The sequence below is a fragment of the Vombatus ursinus genome, unplaced genomic scaffold, assembly GCF_900497805.2.
Source record: "Vombatus ursinus unplaced genomic scaffold, bare-nosed wombat genome assembly UNPS02014775.1, whole genome shotgun sequence".
Lineage (NCBI taxonomy): Eukaryota > Metazoa > Chordata > Mammalia > Diprotodontia > Vombatidae > Vombatus > Vombatus ursinus.
Window position 1 is genome coordinate 9186288 of NW_020954553.1, and position 27684 is coordinate 9213971.

General features: G+C 41.6%; 1 protein-coding gene across 2 annotated transcripts in view; it reads right to left on the reverse strand.

The window, feature by feature from the left end:
• The window catches only part of ZMPSTE24 (zinc metallopeptidase STE24), a 48899-nt gene extending 32455 nt beyond the window's left edge, over positions 1–16444 (reverse strand). Inside the window, exons 1-3 of one of the 2 annotated variants that reach the window (XM_027864511.1) lie at positions 15827–16444; positions 9253–9399; positions 2905–2991 (exon numbers count right to left, since the gene is read on the reverse strand). In XM_027864511.1, the coding sequence (XP_027720312.1) occupies positions 2905–2991; positions 9253–9399; positions 15827–15946 (354 nt within the window). In that variant the 5' untranslated portion in view covers positions 15947–16444. The remainder of the gene's footprint in view (positions 1–2904; positions 2992–9252; positions 9400–15826) is intronic. The other variant, XM_027864509.1, reaches the window with a different exon arrangement.
• Positions 16445–27684: the final 11240 nt, after the last annotated feature.

Consider the following 27684-nt stretch of genomic DNA (forward strand, 5'->3'; position numbering starts at 1 on the left):
TGGTGGATAGAGCACCAGGCCTTGAATCCAGAAAGACCTTGAGTTCAAATCCAGCCTCAGACACCTCAGACGCTAGCTGAGTAACCCTGGGCAAACCATTTAAACCTCTGCTTCCTCAGCTGCCTCACCTGTGAAAGGGGGATAATAACAGTACCTACAATAGCCCTCACACGGTTGTTGTGAGGATCAAATAAGATAGTATTTATAAAGTGCCTGGAATATACAGAGTAGGTGCTTAATAAATTCTTGCTAAATATTTTTCATTTCATTTTGATCCCTGAGATATACATATATACATACAACATATACATAGATACAGATATATAGATATGCTTCACAAATAGAGGGTGCTTTCTTGTGAAAATAATACTTCCCAGGACTAATAAAGCCTATTTCCACATGACTCAACACTAGTTAGCTTAAGAGAAACAGAGGTTAAAGGTAATTAAACTGATTAAGGGATCCCCCCCCCAACAAAAGTGATCAATGAACCTCATTGCTCAAGAGGTCACTTTACTAAAGATCTATCTTATTGCAGCAGTCAGTTTTGGACAGATGGACACACACACACACCCCTATCTTGCATTAAGTAATGCAAAAGTACACCCCATCCATCTGTGGAGATCACTTTTAATTTTGTTAACAAAAACTGCACACATTAGTGCTTGCTAATTTCCAATATCCTGTCTTGCTTTGAAAAGCCTTTGTTTCTGCAGCTGTGACCTTGCTGAGACAGAAGGCAGTCCTCCCCAAATGTTACCTCTATCAGTTACTACTTAAAATAGAAATGTGAAACATTATTGTCAGTAGCCTCCCTTATTAGCAAGGGAACAAGTATTTCAAAACCTGTTTATTTGTTAAAATACTGCAGCTCCTCCCTTCTGAGAAAGTGGCTTGAAGACACCTACTTAGGGAGGATTAAAAAAAAAATAAAACCCAAACCTTGCCCACAATAAAGGTTTTACTTCTTTGTTTTTCAAAAATAAAACAATGACATTATAAACTAGACATCTATATTATACAGAAAACATGAATATTATCCCTACCTCCTCATATCTGTGTACGCTTATCTCTATACTTAAGCACATATGCACACTGTAACTCCTTCCTACAAAGTTAATCGTGCTTTTATTGATGCCTGCTGAAATATCTAATGTCTTGGCTCAGGAGTTACTCGTCTTTCCTCCTCTGCCATTGTCCTCTCTCCTAGTATAGTAATTCTGACAGGATCAGGGAAAGGGCATGTTGAGATCTGAACCTGGACAATGATGCACCGGAATCTCTACGGCAGACAGAAAAATTTACCCAAGATGCCAAATGAACAAACCTCTGTATTTCTTTTATTTGGAATTAAAGCAGAATTAGAAACTGCTTGCAGATTTGGAACTATGCCCAAAGGGCTATAAAAATGTGCATACCCTTTGACCCAGCAATAGCACTTCTAGGACCCACACGTACAAAAATATTTACAGCAGCTCTTATTGTGGTGGCAAAGAATTGGAAATTGAGAAGATGCCCATCAACTGGGGAATGGTTGAACCAGTTGTGGTATATGAATGTAATGGAATACTATTGTGCTATAAGAAATGATGAGCAGGCAGACTCCATAAAAACCTGGAAAGACTTGTATGGACTGATGCTGAGTGAAGTGAGCAGAACCAAGAGAGCGTTGTACACAATAACAGTCACGTTGTGCGATGACTAATAATGATAAACTTAACCCTTCCCAGCAATACAAGGATCTAAGACAGCTCCAAAGGCCTTGTGATGGAAAATGCTATCCACATCCAAAGAAAGAACTATGGATTTTGAATGCAGATAGAAGCATACTATTTGCTATTTTTTTTTTCTTCTGTTGAGTTTTGTTTCCTCTTTCTGGTGGTTCCTCCTATTGGTTCTAATTCTTACTTACAACATCATTAATGTGAAAATATGTTTAATAGGAACGTATATGTATCGCCCATATCACACTGTGCGCCGTCTTGGGGAGGGAGGGGGAGAAAAATTTCAAACTCAAAAGCATATGGAAGTGAATGTTGATAAATCAAAAGAAATTTAAAAAAAATATATCTGGCCTTAAAAAAAAAAAGAAACTGCTTGCAGAATTCTATGACTCTAATACCACTTCTATTAAATGGTTCAATAATCTCTTTGTTCTCACTGCCCCTGGATTCCTAAGTTCAAGTGTGTGCTCTGACCCAAGGCCCATGAAGTGTCGCTTCTGAAAGTGACAAAGACTGATAAGCAACAGCAACCTCTGGCCCACATGGGACGTCCTAAGGAGTGGTATAGGAAGGCTGCATGATGCAGCGGAAAGGGCACTGAATTTGGAGTCTCAGGATCTGAGTTCAAAACTCAGATCTGCCACTTACTGCCTATGTGACTCAGAAAAACCACTTAACTTTTCTGGCCCTCAGTTTCCTCAAGTATAAAATGTGTGTGTTTGGCTAGATGACCTCTGAGGGCCCATAGCTTTAGATGTATGACCTATGACCCTACGACTTCTGCTGTAAATGAAGGAGAAAGAGGGAGAACATTTGGCTGTTGCCATCCCACAAGCTAGGCCCACAAGTCACTTCTCGATTCTCTGCTCCTTTCTCGATGCTTCCTGAATCCCAATGTAGTTCTGCTGGGGAGTAGTTTGCTCCCTTCCGAAAGGCTCCTTCCTCCAAGAATTCCTCCCATTCTCCTCTGGACTGGTGTCCCACACATCCCCGCACAGCTATGGCGCAGAGCTAATTCAAATAGCTATTTCGTGACAAAATGTTCTACATGCCATTGTCAATCCATGCAAGGTCCTAACTATAAATAACAAATGATTTAATTACCAACAAGATTAACCTTAGAATAAACCTCTGCAGGTCAATAAGGGGGAAAACATTTTTTAGACATAAGAAAAAGTACCTCATACTCTGGCCCAAATCCAGCACGCCTACAAACTACTCCAGAAAAATTCCAGAGATATGGAATTCCTCCAAAAAGAAGAATAACCTGTAAAAGAAAATATATCTTAGCTATTTTTCAAAAGCATATGATAGTACAAACAACTCACAGAGAGAAGGTGAACTGGCTTCCATAAGGGGAAATCAATCATATCTGTCGAATTCATCAAGGGAATAAACTTACAGGTAAACTAACATCAAATAGGTGGATAACACATTTAGTTTCAAAATATCTTTGATGAAAATCAATTGATTAAGCACTTATCAAACAATTGCTATGTACCAGACACTATGCTAGGCACTGAGGATGGATATAAGAAATGAAACATTTCCTATTCACCAGGAGCTTACGTTTTCTACACCAAAAACATACAAAACACAAAATATATACTAAGTGCCTTCTGCATATAATGCACTGTGCTTAGCAATGTTGGAAATTCAACGTTTAGCTAGGATATAGTTCCTGCCCCCATGGTCATGCCAGTATAGGGCTAATACAAACACTGACCACCATAGCAAATCACATTAGATGACAGCTGCATTTGAGAAGCCCAAAGTACAATGTAAGTTCTAAGAGTGAAGCTTGTTATAGACTAGGTGCATCAAGGAAGGCTTCTCGCATGAGAGTAGGCTAGGTGGTCAGTCCCTGAGAGTAGAGAAGTTTGTGCATGGGGGTGGACGGGATGGGGGGTGAGGGTAGAGGACAAAGTACTGCACAAGGAAGCTGACCTCTGTGTGTGTACACATGCACAAAAGCACAAACTTTTCAAAAGCAGGAACGTTTTTCCAAACCATGCTGATGGAGACAGAGAGGATAGTGATAGGTTTGCCAAACAGAGCATATAGGAAGGAGACCCACATAAGTACCGTCCAGAGAAATTGTACTGGGAGGAAAATGCATCCAGTATTATCAATCCCTATGGTCCTTATGGGACTTTTAAAAGATTGAGAACTAGTTCAAATACACAAAACAGAGTGGGGTAAAAAGACATCTCCAAGAATAAGTGGTCTTATTTAGTATTCTCTGAAATGTTCCAGGAAAGGTACTCCGAATTAAAATGTACAAGATCACTGATGATAATATTCCAGGTAATTTAAGCCTGAAATAGGGGGGAAAACTGCACAGAGACTTTTTAAGGTTATATGAGCGGGCAGAGAATGGCAGATGAGTTTCAGTGTGGGCAAGTACAATGCAATGTAGTTAGAAAAATAGTCCAAATTACAGAGAATGCTGTATTCTAAAACACTATCAATTGTTTCCCCTTGTATAATAGCCCTCCCTCCCTGCCACTGCCACTATCCTAGGACAGACCCTTAGTTCCACCTGCTGGGGCTACTTTAGTTGCCTCAGAATAGCCCTTACAGGTCCTACTCTCTTCCCCAACCAATCAGCCCTTCATACCAATACCAAACTAATCTTCCTAATACATGAAGTTGGTCATATCTCTCATTAATTCAAAAATCTTCAGAGGCTTCCAACTGCCTACATCTAGAAAAGGAAGTAAAGATAACACACAAGCACGGCTTCATCAAGAACACTGCAGGCCAGAAAAACTTATTTCCTTTTCTTAAGTGGTAGATCAGGGAAACACTGTAGCAATAGTTTACCCAGATATTGGCAAAATAGCTCATACTATTCTTGTGGAAAATACTCAGTAATGTGGGCTATATGATAGCACAATTAGATGGATTTGGAATTGATGGAATGGCCAGACTCAAAGAGGAATCCATTAATAGTTCCATATCAGCTTAAAAACAGATCTCTAAAAGAAAACCCCCGGGATGTGTGCTTAGCCCTACGGCATTTATAATTTATAATGACTAGGATAAAAGAATGCATGGCCTTATCAAATTTTCAAACACAAAGCCAAGAAGGATAGCTAACATGCTAGATGAGAGTTGGGACATTAAATTTTCTCAGTAAACCAGAAAATTGAGCTGAATCTAATCGAATAAAATTTAAAAGGAACAAAAATAAAGTCTCATGCTTGAGTATAAGAAATTGGCTTCAGAAGAACAAAATGAGGGAGTCATGGTTAGAACTTTTGTCCAAAACATCTGGGGTTTTTAGGGGATTACAAGCTCAATGAGTAAAATGTGATCATATGATCTTGGGCTCCACTAAGAGAGGCATAGCTTCCAAGAATAATGAGGTAATAATCCCACTGTACTTGGCCCTGTCCAAACCATAGAGGAAGTTTTGTGCTCAGTTCTGGGTGCAATATTTTAGGCAGGGCACTGATAAACGGAAAGCATCCAGAGGAACGTAAAGGGCCTTAAGTTCATGACATATGAGGATGGACTGAAAAGATCCTCATGGTTGTGGAGATGGTTAGCCTGGAAAACAGAAGACCTTAAGGGGGTATGGTACGATCACTGTCTCCAAGTACCTGAAAATGTGTCATGTGAAAGGGCGAGGGTTAGACCTGTTCTGTTTGGCCCCAGAAGACAGAGCTAGAACAATGGGTAAAAGTTGCAAAGACCTAAATTTAGGTTTGATGAAAGGAACAACTTCCAACAATTAGAGCTATCCAAAATTGAAATGAGTAGCCTTTGAGAGACAGTGAATGGATGACCAATTACTGGATATGTTATAATGGCCATTTGTCTGGGCGTACAGGTTGGATGGCTGCTGAGGCCCTTTCCAACTCTGAAATTCTACAATACCAAGTTAAACACCTCTGACATTCAAGACCCTCCACAATCTGGTGCCATCGATGCTACTTCTCTGCCAGCCAGGATTACTCATTGTCCCTATACACATGTTCGTGCTTCTTTCCCTTTACTCATGTTGTACCCTGCCTTATAGTGTACTCCACCCCATTTGGCCTACTGAATCCTTATCCATACTTTAAAAACCAACCACCTCCTCCAGGAAGTCTTCTGATTCATTCTTTCCCTTCTCTGACAAAGTACTTAACGTCTTATTCTGTATTGTAGTTGTTTTTGTGTCATAGCTGCCCATCAGACACAAACCTTCAAAAGGGCAAGGATATTTCCCTAGTGAAACATCCCGCTATGTGTCCAATGGGCTCTCAATACACTTTTAACTGAGGCTATAAAAGGAGCCTGAGAGTCACTGTTAGGATTTTACCTTTACACATCAGTCGACAAGCATTTATTAACCACATGCTATGTGCTATGCACTACGTCTAAGTGCTGGGAATACAAAGAAAGGCAAAAAAAAAAAAACAGTCCCAGCCCTCAAATAATATATATTCCAATGGGAGAGAGAACAAAAATAATTAGGTACACACAGCTGGTTGGGACCAGAAAAGGCCTACAGGAGCAGCTAGGTGGCGCAGTGGATAGAGCACCGGTCCTGGATTCAGGAGGACCTGAATTCAGCTCTGGCTCAGACACATGACACTTACTAGCTGTGTGACCCTGGGCAAGTCACTTAACCCCGCTGCCTAACCAAAAAAACCAAAGCAAAACAGAAAAGGCCTGCAGAAGATGAGCTGAATCTTGAAGGAGACCACTGAAACTGAGGCAGAGTGGAAGTCAGAACATTCCAGGAATGGGGACCAGTACAAAGCCACAGAGACTAGAGATACAGGAAGTAGACCCATATAACTAGACTGTAGAGTGTACGGTGTGTAACAAATATAAGAAGGCTGAAAAGGCAGGAGGAGGCCAGGTTATAAAAACCTTTAAATGCCAAATAAGGTTTTACATTTAACCCTGAAAGTGATAAAAGCCCCTGGAGCTCACAGCTACTGGGGGCAAGGCAGGAAAGAGGAATACATGGCTAGACCTGTGAAACCTTTAGAAACATCACCTTGGCAGCTTAGTGGAGGATGGATTTGGAGGAGTGAAATGACTTGAAGCATGGAGATGAGTAAGAAGGCTATTGCCATAATGCAGGCAAGAGAAGATGACAGCCTGCCCAAACTAGGATTGTGGCTGTATGGGGGAAGAAAGGGGACCATATACCAGAGAAGTGAAGGAAGACTTGTGGAGTGAGGAAGGTGTCAAGAATGACACTGTGCGCATTTGAGCCTGGATGACTAGTGCCTTCAACACTAGTACGCAAATTCTGAAAGAAGGAAGGTTTGAGGGAAATATAGTCAGGTCTGTTTTGGATATCTTAAATTTGTCCAAATGTTAAAATGCCCAAGTTCAATATGCTCAAGAGACAGCTGGAAATGTGTGACTGTAACTCAGGGGAGAAGCGAGGGCTGAATTTTATAAACCTGAGAATCATCTGCACAGAAATGATCACAGAACCCATAGATTCACCTAGTGCGACAGGGTAGAGAGAACAGAGAAGAGGATCCAAGACCGAGCCTTGACAGACGGCCACAGTCACTGGTCATGACATGGAAGAAGAACCCCAAAAGACACTGAGAAGAAGCAGTCAGAGAGACAAGAGGAGAATCAGGAAGAAAATGAAATAAAAACTCCTTTGATTACCTTTTAAAATCCTTCACAATCTGACCCCAACTTATCTTTCCAGCCTCATCCTCCTCCTTCTTGCACTTGGAGACCCAGCCAATCTAGGCCTTGTCTCTGTTCTAACTCACTCACCTTCCCCAAGCCTGTAATGCACTCCTCATCTCCCCCAGGGCTGCACTTCCTGGGAACTTCTCCACTTACCCCCCCCCCCCAGAAGCTCATCCTAGGGAAAAACCACATCATCTTGCATAATCCAATCAGCCCTGGTACTCACACCTTCTTTCCTATTTGTATCCTCAGCTTAGCACAGTGCCTGATGGAAGGAAGGAGCCTAATAAATGTTTACTAACTCCTGACTCCACCTCACAGAATCTCCTCTTCCATTAAGATGTATCTCAAGTACCACCTTCTATGTGAAGGTTTTATTGATCTCCTCAACTGCTAGTAGTACTTAACTAGGTTAATATATTTCAATTTATTCCTTTCTATTTATTCTGCATATCCTTACATATGTACAGACTGTCTTCCCTATTAGAATAGGAAGTGCTTTTAGGTAGAGATTCTTTCACTTACTGTATTTGTATTCCCAAGTGCTAGCTTAACGAATGCTTACTGATGGACTGATGGACCTTAGTCATCCAGGCCATGCCTTTATTTTACAAATGTGAGGTCCAGAGTGGTTAAATGAAAATTCATCTAAAGAAATATCACATTCAATCTAACATACCAAAGAGAAGTCATGATCTGCTTCTCTACTCCCTACTCACCACTACCACAAAGTCACAATGGTTGACTGCAAAGGCTCTCGTGTTTTCTTGGCTTACCACAGTCCCTGAGAACCATTATAAATCTCCACGTGCCTTCTCTTTCCCCTCCATCATTTCTATATAGTTTGGGGACAAATGGAATTAACATAACCTCCTTATTGTTCCCTTTCCCAGAACTGGACTGAAACCTGCATCAGACATCCAATAAAAACCAACCTTTCCCAATGCTGAGGCCCATGGTAAGTATGCCCTGAACCCTCTTGCTCTAATCTCCCTCAAATCCACCAGAAGGTACTTTAGCACTGCCAGGTTCTTATGTTTGGTAGGTTCTCAAGATCAACTCACAGACGACTTTACAATTAGCATGCTGTTTCTCTCTTTTACTCAGGTCTTGATTCCATAGGAACAGTGTAAACATGGTATTTTCCAGGTCTCTTCTTTCACTGAACTATCATGCTTCTGCTTTCCTTGCTCCTGATGCACTACTTAGATTTTTTTTTTTTTTTGGTTAAGCCACATTTCTAATCTCTCTAGCTATGTTACTTGTCTGTAGTGACGATTTTAGGGGCAACAGGATAAATGGCCCAGTAATTCTGAAAGGAAAACTCCCAAGATTGCTAAGGAACCAATCAAATAAACAAAAAAAGTAACTGAAAATGTTTATAGACAATATCATTAGCAAACTGACTTCAGGGTACTACAAGAAAATTTTTCCAAAGGCCACATTTGGAAAGGATATAAGGACAGAAAAATGAGAAGAATACATTTCTGTGATTCCTGAAGAGTTTCTGGTCATCAAGAACTGACGGTACTGAGGGAAACCAAACTAGCTCAGGAGCCAGCACTGAACCATCACTTTCTCAATTGAAAATTGATATTTGAATTTGTGCTACATAAATGTGAAATCAGGGGCAGCTAGGCGGCGCAGTGGATAGAACACCGGTCCTGAAGTCAGGAGGACCTGAGTTCAAATCGGGCCTCAGACCAAACACTTGACACATACTAGCTGCATGACCCTGGGCAAGTCACTTAACCCCATTGCTTAAAAATAAGAAAATAAATAAAATTTTAAAAAATGTGAAATCAAACATGTAATAATTAGGCTAAAATTATTTGAGGTTATTTTTTCTTAAAAGAATACTCACAGTGCCTTCTGTTTCTGAATATAATCCTGACCAAAAGCTGAAAGTACTTTTGTCCAGTTGATATAGTCGAGATTTTTCAAATGTTTCTGAATCCATGATTTGTCCTAATTCTTTTGGTACATGGGTAGTGTTTCTGTAGACACGTCTCTGAAATAAATGTAGTAACAAAAATACTTTAATAAACATTCAAATCTGAGTTCACTGGCTTACTTTAAAATAATTTTTAAGAGTCCCATCTTTACAGCAAGACTACGTCCAATCAACTGTATTTGTATAATCTAGTCGATATGAAAACAAATAAGTATGAGATATTGATAACAGTACTTAGCTTATAGCCTCATTACTAATAGCTCTTGTGAAAAAAATATGATCTGCTTTTTTTTTTTAGTATGATCTTTAATATTAAGGTCTTATCCATTTAGAATTTATTGTGAATTATTGTGAAAAGATTTTGGACTAAGCCTAATTTCTGCCAGACTATTTTCTGGTTTTTCCAACAGTTTTTATCAACCAGGAAGTTCTTTCCCAAGTAATTTATGTTTCTTGGTTTTTGAACAATGGTATATTGAATCCCACTATACTATCCCTCATCTAGTCTGTTACACAAATCTACTTCTCTATTTTCTAAACAATACCAAATAGTTTTGATGACTGCTGCTTTTATAACATAGCTTGAGGTGTACAAATACTATTCAATCTTCATGCACACCTTTTTCCATTATTTCCCTTGATATTCTATGTCTTTTGTTTCTCCAAAAGAATTTTGTTATTATTTCATCAAATTCTGTAAAGTATCCCTTTGATAATTTGACTGGCACAGCAATAGGACCAGGACCGTAAACTAAGTTTGGCAGTACTGACACTTTTTCTTATACTAGTTCAGCCTAGTCATGACAGCTAAATATTCCTCCAGCTATTAAAGTTGTTCTTTATTTTTTTAAAGGAGCACCTTGTCACTGAACTTGTACAAGCATTTTATGTGCTTTGGTATATTAACCCACAAATATTTTACACATTTTATAGTTACTTTAAATGGGATTTCCCTTTCTATTAGTGCCTCTCAGATTGTTATTCTTATACAGAAATGTTTTTGATTTGTGTGGGTTTATTTAGCCTGAAACACTGCTGAAGCTATTAACAGTCTCAACTGGTATTTTGATGATTCTCTAGGACTTTTAAGTAAACCATCATCCCATAAGCAAGAAAAGGGTAGTTTTATTTTATCTCCTCTTTGCCTAAATTTCCATCTTTGATGTCTTGCTCTTGCCTTACTGCTACTGCTAACACTTCTGGAACAATATCAAATAATACTTTACTACTGTATTGTTGGGGAACCATTTTACTCATTCAGAAGGAATTAAGGTATTGATAAAAGAGAACCCTGGAGTGGAATGGTCAAAGAAAGAGTATATTAGGTAGAACAGAAAGTTAACCTAAAAACTGAATTTTAACATATTGTGATCTTTTCCTGGCTCAAGTCCTATAAACATTAGCTCAAACTGTCTTGTGTGGATGTGGGACCTCTGAGTTTGGGCATCTCTCTCTCTCTCTGAGAATAAATACTTGGATTTAAATTCACATTAAACTAATAAAATTATTTCTGGCAGACTCATACCTAAAACACAGAATACAGTATTATTTTTTTCTTCAATAGCTGACTGATGCATAAACTTAAGGGTTTGGACTAGATGATATGTTCTAAATGTTATGATGTTAATTCATAATTTTACAAAGAAATATTTATTAAGTGCTAATATGTGCAAGGTGCTGGGGATACAAAGACAATTTAATACATATTTATTACTAAAAACAAGGCCCTGTGCTAAGCACTGGAAATCCATGAACAAAATGAAAAAAGACCCTGCCTTAAAAAAAAAATTTACATTCTATGAGGGTTATGTTAATATAACATATAGGGGCAGCTACATGGTGCAGTGGATAGAGCTCCAGCCTTGGAGTCAAGAGGACCTGAGTTCAAATCTGGACTCACACACTTGACACTTATTAGCTGTGTGACCCTGAGCAAGTCACTTAACCTCTACTGCCTCAGCAAAAAAACAAAAACAAAAAAAATTTTATATAAATATATATGTGTGTGTGTGTATATACATATAAAATATATAAACAAAGTAACAGGGATGGGTGGGTTGAACTCTAACTGGATAGGTCAAAAAAGGGTTTATGTAGGAAGTAGCATTTGAGCTGAATGTGGAAGGGAGCTATACATCCCAAAAGATGGTAGTGGGAAAGAACATTCCAGGAAAAGGGAAACAACCTTATATGAACACAGGCATGGAGATGGTTGATGGAATGCTCTATATAAAGCAGACTGACTAATTTAGCTAGAACAAAGAGGAGAAATATTATGAAATCAGTCTAAAAAGAATTTTAAATGCCAAAGAGGGGAGTTTGTATTTTTACCTAAAGCCAATGAAGCTTTTTGAGCAAGGGAGTAACATGGTCAGACCTGACCACGAATATTATTTGGCAGCTTGGTGGAGGATGTACTGGAGAGATTTGGGAAAAGACTAAGGAGGCCAATTAGGTGGCTTTGAGGACAGTCCAGGGAAGAGCTGATGAGGCATTAGACGAGATAATGGACCAAAGAATTGTTGTGGAGATAAAACTGACAAGACTGGATGACTGGGGAGAAGAGGGAAGAACTGAAGAAGACTTGAGGATCCAGAACTTGAGTAGCTGGAAGGATTTTGACAGAAATAGGAAAGTTGGTTGTAGATAATAACTTGTTTCAGACATAATGAATTTGAGATACTTATGGGTTATCCAGATGGAGAAGCCAAGTATGCAAATCAGGACTTGAGGAGCTGACATGTAAATCTGGGAGTGATGTGAATCAAAGTAATCACTGATCCCATGGGAGCGGATGTGATCATCAAGAAAAATATGTGTAGAGGAAGGGAGCCCAAGACAGAGCCTTAGGGTACACCTATCATGGAAGTGGGACAAAAAGTGAAACAGTCCCTGCCTTGCTGGGACTTACAGTCTACTGGAAGTGAGTAGACACAGAGTTTGGGAACAGCAGAATTAAAACAAAGTTATTATTTCACAGTTCACATGAATAACCCAGAACTATGTGAATGGGGAAGAAATTTTAGGAACTCAATTAGCTGTCACTCACAGACTTGTCTAACAGGAAGAAAAATGTGTTTATCATTAAAAACACTAAAAATATCTCTGAACAATTTGCACAAAGGCTCTATGTTAGACCTAAGATTCTATAATAATTTATATACATATATTTATATAATTATTATATATACTATTATGTAATACATAATTATATTAAATTATGTAATTTAATCAAATAAAATTTAATTAAAATATATCCCTATATCCAGAATTTGACATACTAGTCAAATGTAGCCTGCATGACCTCAGGATGTGGCACAGGATGAGATTTTTAGTGAAAATTTTTCCTCCTTAAAACTGTACCTACACGTTCATGCCTAGTACACCTAGGCATGAACTGTCACACCAGTACGGCCAAAATTCCTGCACATCACTGCACGACTGGGTAACAGACTTACCACAAGGGGTTATGTAAGTAAGCTTGAACTTGTATAGCAATTGTAACAGACTCACATATGGACTTCTGGAAATATGGCCTACTCTTGAAAAACATATTTGATGAGAAAAACACCTATTATGAGACAAGGCTTTGACAAAGAACTTTACTAATACAGAGCACTGTACAGTTTACAAATTGCCAGGATAATACAGAGTATAGAGTGTTGGTCTGATGCCAGTGGACACTGTTTGCCACTTATTATCCAAGTGACCTTGGGTAAGTCATTTAACTTCCCTGGGCCTTAATTTCCTCATCTGAGAAAACAAAACAAAAGAGGGGGTTGGACTAAATGATCTCTAAGGTCTAGGACAGCTCTACGGGAAAGAGAATAAACATTTACAGACCACCTACTATGTGCTAAGTGCTTTAGAAATATCTCATTTCATCCTCACAACAACACTGGGAGGTAGGAACTGTTATTTTCCCCACTTTACAAATTAAGAAACTGAGGCAAAGAGCAGTTAAGTGACTTGCTCAGGATCATAGTTTGGAAGTGTATGAACTCTTTGACCACAGGCTCAGTGCTCTATCCATTGTACCACCTGATCTTGGAGACAGTTATTGGAGATATTGGACCTCCACTATCTAGCTCAAGCCTACTTTTCCATACCTTATTTCATAAAACCCTCCTTCATAAAGTCTAAAATCCAGCCAACTCGAATTTCATCTCCTATCCATGTATTTAAACGGTCTGTTCACTAGGCCTGGAACATATTTCTCTCCTCATCTCCGCAACTCAGAATTCTCATCTTCCTTTAATGTTGAGTTCAAGGTATTATATCTTCCATGAAATCTTTCCCAATATTTCCAGTTGTTAGTGTTACCTACTTCCTCAAGTTATCTTTATGCACATAGTACCCCACCTCCCCAGTAAAATGTAAACTCTTTAAGGGCAGGGATTATTTCATTTTTGCCTTTGTATCTACAGTGCCTTGCACATTGCAGCTCTTAATACATGTTTGCTAAATTGAACTGAACTGTGAAGTAGCTACAGCCAGTCATATTTACATAAGAAAGTGAAACTGAAAGACAGCTGAGGAATTGTCTAAAGTTACAATGTATGGCAGAGGAATGAAATCCAAGTCTACTGACTCAAATTCTAATGGTCTTTCCACTATACTACCTATACTTAATTCTCTACCTTTCCAGGTAAAAGACATATGACATTTATATACAAAAATGGTAAGGCAGAAATACTTATGGTAAAAGATGATCTGCTGGTACAAGGCAGAAATGGAGGGAGAAATTGAGAGAAGAGTGAAAAAAAGGTGGTGACAAAAGAAAACAGCAGGGAATATAACTGTTTTTGCACTCTGAAAAGGAATTTTCTAAATATCATGGAAAGAGTTGGCATTATTCAATAATGACTTACATAAGCCTTTAAAGAAAATAGTATGTATCTTGCATGAACTTTAAGGAGCCTCTCAAGTTTCTGAATCTAAAGTCCCTCCTCCAACCTGGCTCAAAAGTAACTCTGCATCCTCAAAGGCAAGGCACAAGCTCTAGACAACTCTACCCGAATGAAAAGATTTTGAAGACAGGTCCCAGTGAACCACCTATAACTGTCATCTGAGGCCCAGACTAGCTAGGCACCTCACCCAACTGAGTTTATGAGTTTTTCAGTCAAAACAACTCTAAGATTATCATCTAATATTGTCAGAGAAGGGTTATAATCAGTGTCAGTGGACAGAGTACCCACACTAAGGAAATTGTGGATCCCTGAAGTACTGATACTTAGAAGATAAGCTCCTGAATAGAGCTGAAAGGCAGCAGGCTTCAGAAAGTAATTTTCTAATCTTATGGCTTCATACTAACAATAACAACAACAACAGGATGGTCCAATGACGTGAAAAGCAAAACAAATTATAGGCACGTAAGACAGAGGAGCTGGAAGGGCCCTCAGAGATCATCCAATCACAATCCTCAGGGTTGCACAGCAGAAAGACTTGGAATTAAGAGTACCAGATCTCAAATCCTGATTCTTCAATTTTAGCATTTGTGTGACCTTGGACAAGTCATTAAATCTTTCAGAGGTATAATTTTTTGGTATGAAAAATGAGGTGGATAGACTAGACCTAACAAGGTGCCTTCGAACTCTAAATCAATGACCATACACTTTTACATTTCCTCCTTTTACAGATGAGAAAAATGAGGTGCAGATTCAACCTCAGGCTCCCAAGTCAGGACTATAAATCTTCTAGAGATCCCGGGATTATGGCAGGGTAGCCAGGGTTGAGTTCAGTTCCTAGGAGGCTTTCTGCCTTACACCAAAGATCAATTCCTGTTCTCAGTTTCCTCATCAGGAAAAATGGGCCTGCTATTCTTAACCCTACCGAACTCACAGGGTTGTTCTGGGCAAAGAACCATTTTGGGGGAAAGCAACCTGATACAGCAGAAAGAACACTAGATCTGGGACTCCTGAAAGTGTGGTAATACTCCCTCAAGGGATAACTGAGAGGAAGCCAACTGGAAAATCCTGAAGCCCCATCAAGATGTGGATGATGACGATGATGCTACAGAGCCACGTGCCAATAGGAGGCAGAGGATCACAAACTTACAGGCGGATGGGATCTGAGGGCATCCTGTCCAACCCTCTCACTTTACAGATAAGAAAACAAGCTCAGAGAAGTGAGCCCGGCCAAGGTCACATTAGGAGGAGTGAGCAGGGCGGCAGCGATTCGAACCCAGGTCTTTTCTCCAAAGCCAGCCTCTGAGGGAAGTCACTCAATCCAAGCTTTCATCAAACATTTATTATGCGCCTACTGCATGCCAAGGATGGGAGGGGTGGGGGTGGAAGATGAGGAAGAGGCCTAACTTTTGGTGGAGTGGGGGGATTTGGGGAGCGAGGGCGGACCGCGACGGGGCCTAGCGCTAGGTGCCCCCCTCCCGGCCGTCGCCGGACGCGGCCGGCCGGGACCCTCGGCCCACGTGGGCAGGCCCGGGCGGGGAGGGCAGTGCGGCCTTCCTCCCGCCTGCTCCGCTCACCTGCCGCTGCGCCAGGAAGGTCTCCCACAGGTAGACGGTCCAGGAGAAGAGCAGCACCGCACCGAAGATGCGCTTCTCCAGCGGCAGCGCCCACAGCGCGTCCAGCAGCGGCGCCCACATCTCCGCGGCCTCCGGCTCTCCTCCGCGCTCCCACAAGCCGGCGGCGTCCCGGTCTCCTCCGTCCCCTCCGCGAGCACGCCCGCCGGGGGGAAGGGGGGGAGAGGGGAGGGGGAGTCACACCCACATCCGTCCCGTCACCCGGCTCGGAGGTGTCACCGCCACATCGGTCCCCAGTGCCTCAGCGCGTGCTCGGTGTCACAGCCATATCAGTCCCCGTCTTCTCAGCCTCCGGGGTTACGCCCACATCCGGCTCCGCAACAGCGTGCTGACGGTGTTACACCCAAACAGTCCCGGCTTCTCGGCTAGCCCAGGCGGCACCTTCACATCCGTTCCCCGAACCCGGTTGTGTCACACGTCCCCAAGAGCCCACTGAAGTGTCTTGCTGACATCCACCTCGTCACCTCAGCTCGCTCTTTGTGTCGCTCACCCAAACCCCTCCACCCTCAGCTTGCGGTGTCACGTCCAACACCTTCCCCGTCGGTTGGGAAAAGGCCCGGAAGCCGAGTAGAGAAAGCGTGGGCAGCCCCTCGACTTCCGCTCAGCCCCACCCTGGCCCTCGTTCTAAGCGGAGCTGCGCTTGCGCGCTTTCGGGACGCCCTCGTTCTTAGCTAAGCTGCTCGTGCACGCGCTCCCGAATGCAGAGTTCCGAGCGCAGCGCGAGCACGCTCCTTCACCTGACCCTGCTTCGGCTCATGCTCGGAGTTCTAAGCCTGCTCCCGGCCCCTCCTCGGTGCAGTCTCTGACCCCGCTGTTAGTTTCCCTGCGGATGGCTGGTCCTCAGTCTAGGACATGGACGTGTGGAAGTGGATGCTGCCCTTCTCCCGCATCCCTGAGCCCTAGCGTTCTTCCAGGCGGGGACCTTGGCAGGGGTCCTCACTCCTTCCATTCATTCAACCCTACATCCATTCATTCATCCACCCATCCGGGCTCTAGGAGCTCAGTGCCTGCCTCAGTCTCCCTCTCTAGCCCAACCCACATCCTCATACCCAGAAATGCCTGCAGTTAGCCCCCTTCACCTCCCTAGGACCAGCTACTTCCCCTCAGCAACTCCAAAGATCTCTGTCCATCCTCCACCTGGGAGGCAGGTGGCACCTGAGCCCTCATTCTTACCCCAGATTCCGCCACCTCCATGACTGACCTCGAACTCTCCCTCCGTGGTCACAGTCTCCTCTCCTTCACTTGTAAGTCGTGGAGGCCTGATGAATTATTGTTGAATTCATTTGAATTGGCTCATTCCTCCTGCACCTCCTGTGATGCGGTCTAGGGGTACTGGGAACCCAGAAATTCAAGGGCAAACAACGCAGGTCCTGCTTTGAAAGAATTCGACTCAAGCCTTCTTTCAGTCCAAGACAAGGTTTATTAAAACACCGGTTGGGGTGAGCGAGATTCATAGTGAGTCTATGCCATTGGCCAGATTTTAAGAATCTGAGCGATTTAATGGGGGCAAAATGGACCTTTTATACAGAAAGACTATGGGAAGACCTGGATGTGATGTAGGAGTGGCCAAGTGGTATGGGGTGACTGTGAGAAGGGGTCTAGATGGAATTAAGGAGGGGAAGTGGCCTAGGCAAGTCGCTTAACCCTGTTTGCCTCAGTTTCCTCGTCTGTAAAATGAGCTGAAGAAGGAAATGGCAAAACCATTCCAGTACCTTTGCCAAGAAAACCTCAAATGGGGTCACGAAGAATTAGGACTGAACAACAACACAGTCAACAATAGCTTCAAGATAAAATCACCTTTTATCAACAACTTTCATAATGACATTTGGATAGGTCTACATCAATAACAGGGGGATGAGCCATTGCATCTCAGTTTGTCCCCAAGGTAACAAGTACATGGCAATTTGCCAGGTACAAACAGGTAGGGAGTGACTTCCTAGGTGACTAATAGCAGGTAATACAAAGCTGTAGACTGAGTGACACCTCCCCCAACACTGATTGACATGCCTGAAGAACAGTGAGTCAAAGAGTCTGCATAGCTTTCAGTAGGGTTTAAGCCCAGGTCTTCTGAATTCAAATCTAGTGCTCAAGGCCTCACCAAGAACCTAAGTACGTGGTTCTCCCAGGTATTAGCCCCACTTCTTTTGTTCCCAGTTGTGGCTTTATAATTAACCAAAACAGCAGGGAACAGTGGCACTCATCTCCACTTTTGATTCTCTTCCCCTTTGTCCTAAGTCACCTCCACCATCTGCCTCTCTAGCCCTCTTGAGCTACTAAATGCTGCTAGGGAAGACATAAAATCCTATACACTAGGGGGGCTCACCACACATTCATTTTATATAACCTCAAATGGGTCTTTTCCTGTTCAAAAAGCAGTTCTTCCACTATCCTGTTCTTCTATCACGTTTTTCATAGTTTTTCCAAAGCCCCTTTTTTCTTCAAGCCCCTACCTCTACCTTTGTGCCTCACCCCAGCAGATGTTCTCTCATCCTGTTTTACTGAGAATATTGAAACCAATCCTCTTGACTTCCCTGATCTCTATTCTTCAACACCTTGACCTCTATATCTCTACCTATCCTCCAGTGACTTCAGTCTCTGAGGATGAGGTTATCCTTCTTGCCAAAGTTAATTCCTCCACTTGTGACCTGGATCCCCTCTCATCGGCTCCCTTTAAGAGCTTGCTCCATTTATCATTCTTGTTCTCTCCTGATCTGTTAGCACCTTCCCCATGGCCAAAAACTCAGGTCCCGCCTTGTCCTTAAAAAAAGTTTTGATTCTGTCATCCCCACTGTATTGCCTTATATCTCTCTTTTTCACTGGCAGATTCCTAGAAAGTCACCTACATTTGTTACCTCCACTTCCTTCCCATCAGCGTAACCCTCACCTCCTTGCAATTTGGTTTCTTATATAAAAATCTACTGAAATTTCTCTCTCTGAGGTTACCAGTGACTCAGCTGCCAAATCCAAATTACCTTTTCTCGGTCCTCAACATCTTTTGCCTTCTTACAGAATTTGACACTACCAACCACTCTCTCCTCCTGGATACTCTCTTCTCCCTTGGTTTCCATAACACTACTGTCTTCCTGATTCCTTCAGCTGTCTGATCCCTCCTTTCCAGTCTCTGCTGGCTCCTTTCATCTTGCCCTTTAAGTATTGTTATTCCCCAAAGCTCTGTCCTAGCTACACTTCCCTCTGCAACAATATACCATTGCTAGCCTGAGGGATGAGGGAGGTGGTGTTCATGTACCCTCTTTTATTAAAGGGCTCCAGCTTTTCACAAGAAGACAGAATTCAGTCCTGAGGAAGCCTAGTTTCTAACAAGAGGGGTTAGACTTTTTTTCTCATCTGTCTCCTTATGTCACCATCTTGGAGCCCCAGGAAAAATCATTTACAACTTAGGTTTAGCTCATGTCTAGGGTCTCCCCAAAAGGGAGCAGAAAGATACTCAATGTATCATATAGGTCAGTGATAGGACAGATATTTGTTTCTTCCATACAAAAGAAACACTGAAAATACAATAGACATATAATCAGGGCAGAGGAGAAGACTTAAAACAATAACCTATAACTCTTTGTATACTCTCCAGGGAGCTTGATACATAATACACATATATCAATTAATTAAAATCAATACTTAATACCCATTTAAACACGAAACAGCCATTTCACCTTCACTTTGGTTTTGCACTGTCCGAACAGCTCCCTCAAGATCCATGTCTTCCATCAAGTCAGACTAGGGCTTGGGATCATCTTCCTGGGGGTGGTTGTCCTTTGCAGAAAGAGTGTATTTGGAGAAAGCTTCTCCAGCTGACAGTTAGCTCTACCTGAGGGACTTAGGAGCTCCTGACCACTTGAATTCATGAGGCTACTACCAAGACTAGAAACATCTATCTGAGGATCACTGTTCAGTCATCTGTACTCAAGGAAAAAAATTTTTAAAATAAACAAACAAAGCAGAAAAGTAAGTCTGAGCCTTGAGATCCTGACTCAGGCTCACCTAGACAAGCACATGTACTCACTGCCACATGTGAGCAACCACCATAGGTTCCAGGGGGAAGGGGGCCCTTATGGGAAGCCTAACTGTAAGTTTCAGTTACCATGTGTTTGGCAGACAGAAAGAGAGAAGGTGAGGATGAATGTTGTCTCCCCCTTTAAAGTCTACTGACTGCTCTTCCTGGCTCAGTGGACAATACCCTTTTGATGCATTTTCTTCCTCATGTTGCTGTCATAGGGTCCAAGGGATTGCTTGCTCCATCATCCCAGAGCTTGGAGCATCCCAAAGCTCCAAGACTTCAGTACTGAGCCAGTGCACACATGACCCACCAATAATTGTCACGGGAGCTCAGCTCAGCTCAGCTCAGCTCCACATATGCTGCATGGGGTGTGCTCTAGCCAGAGCACATCAAGATGAGGGGATCATGATCACCCCCATTATAACTCTTTCTCTACTTTCTTCCTTGATGATCTCATTTTGTCATCATGTCTGTTCAGATAACTTCTAAATCCATATTGCAGTTTTGATCTCTTCTCTGAGATCTTTTCTCACATTTCCAAGTTCCTGTTATATATCACTTGAGCACCTCAAATGCAACAGTCAGTCAAACAACAAGCATTTATTAAGAGTTTAATATGTGTTCAGCTCTGTGCTAGTGCTGTAAAAAAAAAAAAAAAAAGGAAAAAAATAGACCTAGCCCTCAAGAAACTCACAGTTTAATGATGGTGATCACATGTAAATAACTAGTTACATATAACATACCCAGAGAATAGATAAAGGCATTTTGAAAGGGAAGGACTGCTGGGGGAATCAGGAAAGGCCTCTTGCAGAAGGTGAGCTTTGAACTACCTTGAAGGAAGCCAAGAAATCTAAAGAAGTAGACTGGAGGACAGTTAGTGAAAAGGCCCAGGGGTGAGACATGGAGTATTGTGTTTAAGGAACTACAAATAGGGCAGTGCAGCTGTGTGTGGGATGTTTGTGACCCCCAAAATAATCAAATCTGAGACTTTTTCTTAAGAAGGGCAAAAAAGGAGTTTTATTGCTTTCTCATGAGAAAGGACACACCCAGCATTCGCTGAAGATGGTTCCAGCCAGGGTGTGCGCCTGCGTGTCTTGTAAAGCAGAATATATAGACCCTATCCACAATGTCCCCGCCCTAACCCCCCTTCCCCTCAACCCATTGGCTGGGTATAGTAGGGGCACAGTCTATTCGTGGAATTCTAACTTCTACAGAAGGAAGTTCAAAACAAGTTAGAGGGGAGTGGTCTCTTTGCACAACCAGAACATCCGGTTTAGCCAGAATGTACTGCAAGGCATCTGGGTGCGGTCTCCCAACAGTCATAAGTATGAAAAGTAACTGCGGTCAGGGATAGTTCATTCCCCTGAGGGGGCTTCACCCTATATTATTCCATTCACTCCCTTATCTTGTTTACACATTTGTGTAAACCAATAAACCAAGAAATCAATTAATCAATAACCTAATCTCCCCCTGTCCTCTTTTCTTATCAATTCTGTGGCAACCAAACTGTTAGCATTCCTCACAGCTGGATCATAGGGTGTGTGGAAGAGAGTTAAGTGTAAGAAGGCTGGAAAGGTAGGAAGGGGCCATGTTATGCAAAATGCCTGCTCAGCTACACAACAGACAGAGAGATAGAGAGACAGATAGAGACAGACACAGAGACAGAAAGAGAGAGCACCTTAATCTTTCTGTCAGTGTCTTTCTGCTCCCATCACCAGAATTTAACGATGAACTGAAAAATTTCTTTTCCCAAGGACAGAAGAAGATGAAATATGGAATCTTGAGAATTGTATACCTGCATAAAGTGTCTTCTGCCTCCCTGCATCTTACTGATCTATATCTTCCCATGAACAAGTCTGAGGACCCCTCTGCATCTGACTAAGGTGAAATGCTGTTGGGAAACTCCCACTATGCAAAGAAATTTTGGAAGGAGTACCAACAATTAAAGAAATTAGGCATAGTAAGTAGGTCAAATTGGCTGAAACCCACTGGGAAATGATGTCAAATAATTCTGGACAGGTAGACTGGAGCCAGATTGAAAAGGACTTTAAATGACAAATTGAGGAGATTGCATTTTATCCCAGAGGCAATAGGGAGTCAGTGAAGACTCTTGAGCAGGTAGGTCAGAGCTCCCTTAGGGATATCAATTTGGCTGCTATTGCCAATTAAGTGTCTATTGCAATAGCTCTGTGAGGGATAATAAAGGCCTGCACTGGAGTGGGCAATGCCCTCTTAAGAAGAAGCACAGCTATCCATATTGTCTCTAGGATCAAATGTAAATTCCTGTTTGGCACTCAAGGCCCTTCATGACCTGGTGCCTCTAACTTTCTGGACTTTATACATGTGATACCACAACCCTGCCCCCGCCCCCCACATATACTCTCTGAGATCCAGTGACACAGGCTTTCTTGCTGCTTCTGAAGAAAGAAATGCCACCATCTCCGGCCTCCGAGGATTTTTATTGGCTGTCCCCATGTCTGGAGCATCCTCTCTCCTCATCTCCACCTCCTGGCTTCTTACAAAGGAAGCCTTTCTCCATCTTTCTCAATCCCAATGCCTTTTCTCTCTCAGTCATTTCCAATTTACCCTGTACATAGCTTGTTTTTGACATAGTTGCTTGCATGCTGTCTCCCCCATTAGACTGTGAGCTACTTAAAGGCAAAAACCGTTTTTTTTTGGTTTTGGGGGGTTTTTTTTGGGCCTTTCTTTGTATCCCTACACTTAACACAGTGCCTGGAGCATAGTAGCCACTCAGTAAAGGTTTATTGACTGATTACTTGGCCTTCTTTGTGTACAAATGTTTATGTTTATTAATGGTTTTATAGCTCATAATAAAACACATACCAATAAAAATAGGATCTTAGGATCTGTCTTTTCTCCATGGAAAGTGGAAAAAAGGGTAAGATTGGATGCCTGTTTCTGTGTTTGGCATGAATAGGAGTTGGGGGTGAGGGTGGAGTGCTGTGAGCATGGGCCAAACCTTACTAAACAGGCACCACGTATTTTGTGCTGATAAAAAGAAAAAAAGTAATATGCTAGGAGCTAATGGAGGGAAATAAGGAAATTTAAATATAACCTTGAATGTGAAAGAACTGAATTTACAAATAAAAGTCAAACTAATTATAGTGTTGCATGAGCTTTCTTTTTATTGGCTAGCCTCAGTCAATAAATCAGTATAAGACAGAAACAGGAAAACTGCAATTAATTCACTCAGAGCAGGACACATTCGACCAACAATTGATGGACACGTGTGTCTCGTGATTCAGCTAGTAGTATCTATACCATTTTACCATTCAGTTAGCAAGGCAAAGAGGGTGCTTGTTATAAAGCAGTCTTGGTCACTAGGGAGGAAAGGCCTGCTTGCTAAAACAAAAGACAATGCTCATCACTCATTACAAAAGCAAGCAGGAATGTATTCTGGTACCCATAGCTCAATAACATAGCATAGACCAAAGGGAACCAAACATCCTTTCTGAGACTAGATAAAGAGAAGGAGCAGATTTCCTAGGGCTATTAAAGTTTTCCTTTGCAATTTTTTGCTATTGTTCAGTCATGTCTGACTTTTTGTGACCCCATTTTCTTGGCAAAGATACTGGAGTGGTTCACCATTTCCTTTTCTAGTTCATTTTACAGATGAGGAAATTGAGGCAAACAGGGTTAAGTGACTTGCCCAGGGTCACACAGCTAGTAAGTGTCAAATGTCTGAGGCCTTATTTGAACTCGGGTCCTCCTGACTCCAAGGCTGGAGCTTTATCCACTGTACCATCTAGCTGCCCCCATAGTTAGAATTCAGATTGCATCATTTGGATCAGAGTGGCTCCATTAGCACTGAGTAGCTGAGATGCACCAAAGGTCTTTGGCCCATAAATGGTCTTTAGAGCATCACAGAAGCACTTTGGATTGCTACTATCAGCATAAAACTGAATCTCATCTGCCTTCTTACTGAGCCAAGAATCCTGCATCTCTCTAAATTTTGCTTACACTTTACTTTTGTTGGAGTTAAATTCTGCCTTCTTAGAGATGGATGATCTATTCTGTTGATAAACCCTGTGGAATTCTCGTTTTTTCGTTTAGCAGCTCTTAAATTTCCCCATCATTTTAATCCACCCAATCTTGATGTTTTCAAGCGTTCTGACCCAGATGAGCAAATGTGGTGCTGTACACCAAGTTTCTGAAAGCTGCCCACTCCTTTTCTGCTCCACTGTTGCTAACTGATAGAGCTATACTGATCAGTGATAAGGACATGATCCTGGAGAGATGTACTGAACACTTCCATAGTGTTCTCAACAAACTGTCATCAACCACTTGAGGCCATTGACCTCAATTTCAGATTAAAGTCAATCCCTCTTTAGCCAAACTTCCAACTGAAGTTTTGAATGCCATTAAGTTCCTCTTGTATGGCAAAGCTCCCAGTGCATGATTCTGTCCCAGCAGAGATTTACAAGGCAGGAGGTCCACCGCTTATGCTGATAAAGCCAGTAGAATAGCAAGAACTGCCAAAAAATTACAAAAGTCCAATGCTGGTAGGCTGTCAGGAAACAGGCAGTTTAATACATTGTTGGTATTGCCACTAACAGTCATATTTGGAGAACATGATGGCAAGATGTGGTGAGACAGCGTGAAACAAGGGGTCATGGACTGACCTCAGAGTTAGGATGACCTGGGTTCAAGTCCTTATTGTGAGACATGCTGGCTAGTGACCCTGACCAAATCAATCTCTCAGTGCCCCCAGGAACTCTCTAAGATGACAAATTTCAATATAGTTACCGATTACCTTTGGTGGAGAGAGTTTCCTCACCAGGAGTTTCCCATACAAATGAAGTCACAAGTCCAGACTTCCCTATTCCCCAAAAAGGCAACATGCAATGAGTCACAAATTGATCATAGTTTTTGATACAGTAATTCCATTGTTAAACTTTTATCCCTTCCCTACCCCCCAAAAAAAGAAAAGAGTGACTTCTTAGTATAAAATACAGTGCTTAGAATAATGAATGTGACCTCAAATAACAGTGAGGAAAGAAGTTAGCCTTGCTTTACTCTTGTGTTTATTAGGAAACCTTCTAGCATTTCTCCATTGCATATAATGATAGATTTTGGTTTTGGAAACACATTTTTTAACTAATCTTCTAGCCAAGAAATACTACAAAATATTTACAAGGTGATAAATTAATTGTAAAGATGCATCTACACCCTGATCCCTCTGACATATGTGAGCCTCTTTCTCTGACAGAATTGAAAGAAACAACCTCATTGGATCAGTAGGACCTTAAATGGCTCAGCCCTATCAACAAGAGTTCAATTGAAGAGATTCAGGGTTCAGGAACATTTTGTGAAAATCTCTGAGGAGAGGTAGGGAGAAGGTGATTTCTCTCTCCTCTCTTCACCTCCATTGGTGCCCATCATGGCCAAACAGGAAAATTCAACTTCACTAACCCTGAACATCTTGTTCCTTCTTATTCTTAGAAGTAAAGTACAAGATATCTTCTGGTCATATAATCTCATCAGCATATAAATATATAAACTCAAAGGCAGGAACCTATAGAAAACCTGATGAGAAATGGAACTGGGAACAAAATTATTCCACCTGGAAAAAAAAAGTTTATGACAGTCTGATGCAAGTACACACAAACCGAGTACAACCCAGAAAGAAGAACTAATTTATGCTATAATTGTGGTCTGCATGGATATAGGAGACATAAGCATACTTGGAGGAGGAATGCAGACTTTGTATGTTAGAAGATTCATTCCAAAATGCTATCAAGGAACAAATGTTGCCAGGGTTGAGGAAGTCACCCTGGATTCTAAAAACAGTAAACTAGGCCTCATCTTCAGATGCTTATGGGTGCACCCCATTTGGATTCATTGGACATTGTGTACAAGTGATAGTGAAGATTGAAAATGTGAAAAAAAATTAAAAAAAAAAAAGATTGAAAATGTGGACTGCACTGCCATGTTGGACAGCAGATCCCAAGTGACCATTGTATTCTTATTATTCTATGAGAGAAATTTGAGAAAGGACCTTTCTAGTCTATGAAAGATCTAGGATTCAATATAAGTGACAAGCGCTGTTCATATTTGGGATACAAACAGGGTTAGCTTGAAATTTCCTAAGGAAGTTGTTGTCAATAGAAAGGTAGATATCATAGTTCTATTGTATCTAAGATCAGCAATTATCTCTGGGGCATCATTATTGATTGGAACCAACTCCATCTTCTTCGAGCTATTAGCAGGATACTATGGGTGAGAAGCTGGGACTTGATCCTTAAGTACTCTGACCATACATTCAGCCTTGCAGAAGATTATGGGAAGAGAGAAGTGAGCCATCTTAAGAGTACTGGCTCTTCCAACTTGGAAGAGGATCCTGAAAAGCTTTCTTTTTATGACTCATCAGTGACTGAAGAATGGAAGGATCAATTGAGAGAGAAGATTAGAAAGAGGATAGATGCGTTCTCATTGTGGAGAGTGACATGTTCCCAAAGAACCTCTGCTCTCAAAACCCACCTGACTTCTGAACTTTCTGAGAGCATGCTAGACAGATTCCTTTACCTGTAATGATAGACGTCACAGACCATCTGAATGAAAGGCTGGTCAATAGCTTCCTCACAGTCCAGCAGTCTATACACACTGGACTATAGCAATGGTGTGGAAGCATGGGAAAACATGAATATGTATAGACTGTTGTACTTGGAACAAAAGAACTAAGGCAAACCATGCCAAGAGCTCAAGATGCCCTGTATTATTTGCTAGGCAACCAGCCGTCCTTGGTGTTGGGTTACCCAGTGGAGACTATCAGATTTCTACAGTAGAAGAAAGAAAGCAGCTTTCATCTGTCCACTCAGCTGGATTTTATCAACATGTGTATGCCCCAAGCCATCTTGGAAGCAATTTGCTATTTTTCCAACAGCTGATGGGGAAAGCAAGTAGGGACATGAACTTCATGGAGATATTGGTGTACCTAGATGACCTCATTTTCTTTGGAAAGATACAAGAAGAACAGAAGGGAAGGCTGAAGAAAGTGCCAGATGGGTTATAGGAAGCTGGTCTGAAGCTGTCACCTGACAAGTGCTAGTTCTGCTGAGCTTCTAATCAAGTATATGGGTCCCACGGTGTCTTAGCAAGGAATGAGTATTGACCAGAGAAGGCAGAAGCATCCACAGAGTCACAGAATTTGAGGGGTGGAAGGGAACTCAGCAGTCAACTAGTCGAACCCATATTTGAAAAGAAATCCGCCCTCCTCTATAACACACCTGACAAGTGAGCATGCAGACTTTGCTAGAAGACCTTCCATTCCAGAAGCTGTGCCCCTCCTAATGCAGCCCCAAATAGCATTAGCTTTTTTTTTGATTAGCACATGACACTGCTGACTCCTACTGAGCTTTCAGTCCACTAAAACCCCCACATCTTTTTCAGAAGAATTGTTATCTAAGCCTCCTCTATCTTATACTTTATTTCTTCTTATACTTATTTCTATATTTATTTCTGTATTCAAATGAAAGACTTGACATTCACTCCTATAGAATTTCATCTAATTAGTTTCAGACTAACACTCTAGCCCAGGAGTGTCAAATTCAAATAGAAACAAACAGATCCTTGCTTGCCTTATATAAAGAAAAACACACATTAACATTATCTATGTTGTATTGTATTTTTATTTATTTTATTAAACAATTTCCAATTACATTTTCATCTGGTTCCAGTGACACTTGGGAGTCCCGTAGCCTCTAGTTTGACATTTCTACTCTACCCTGACTAGATCCTTTTGGAATTTGACTTGGTCCCTCACTGCATC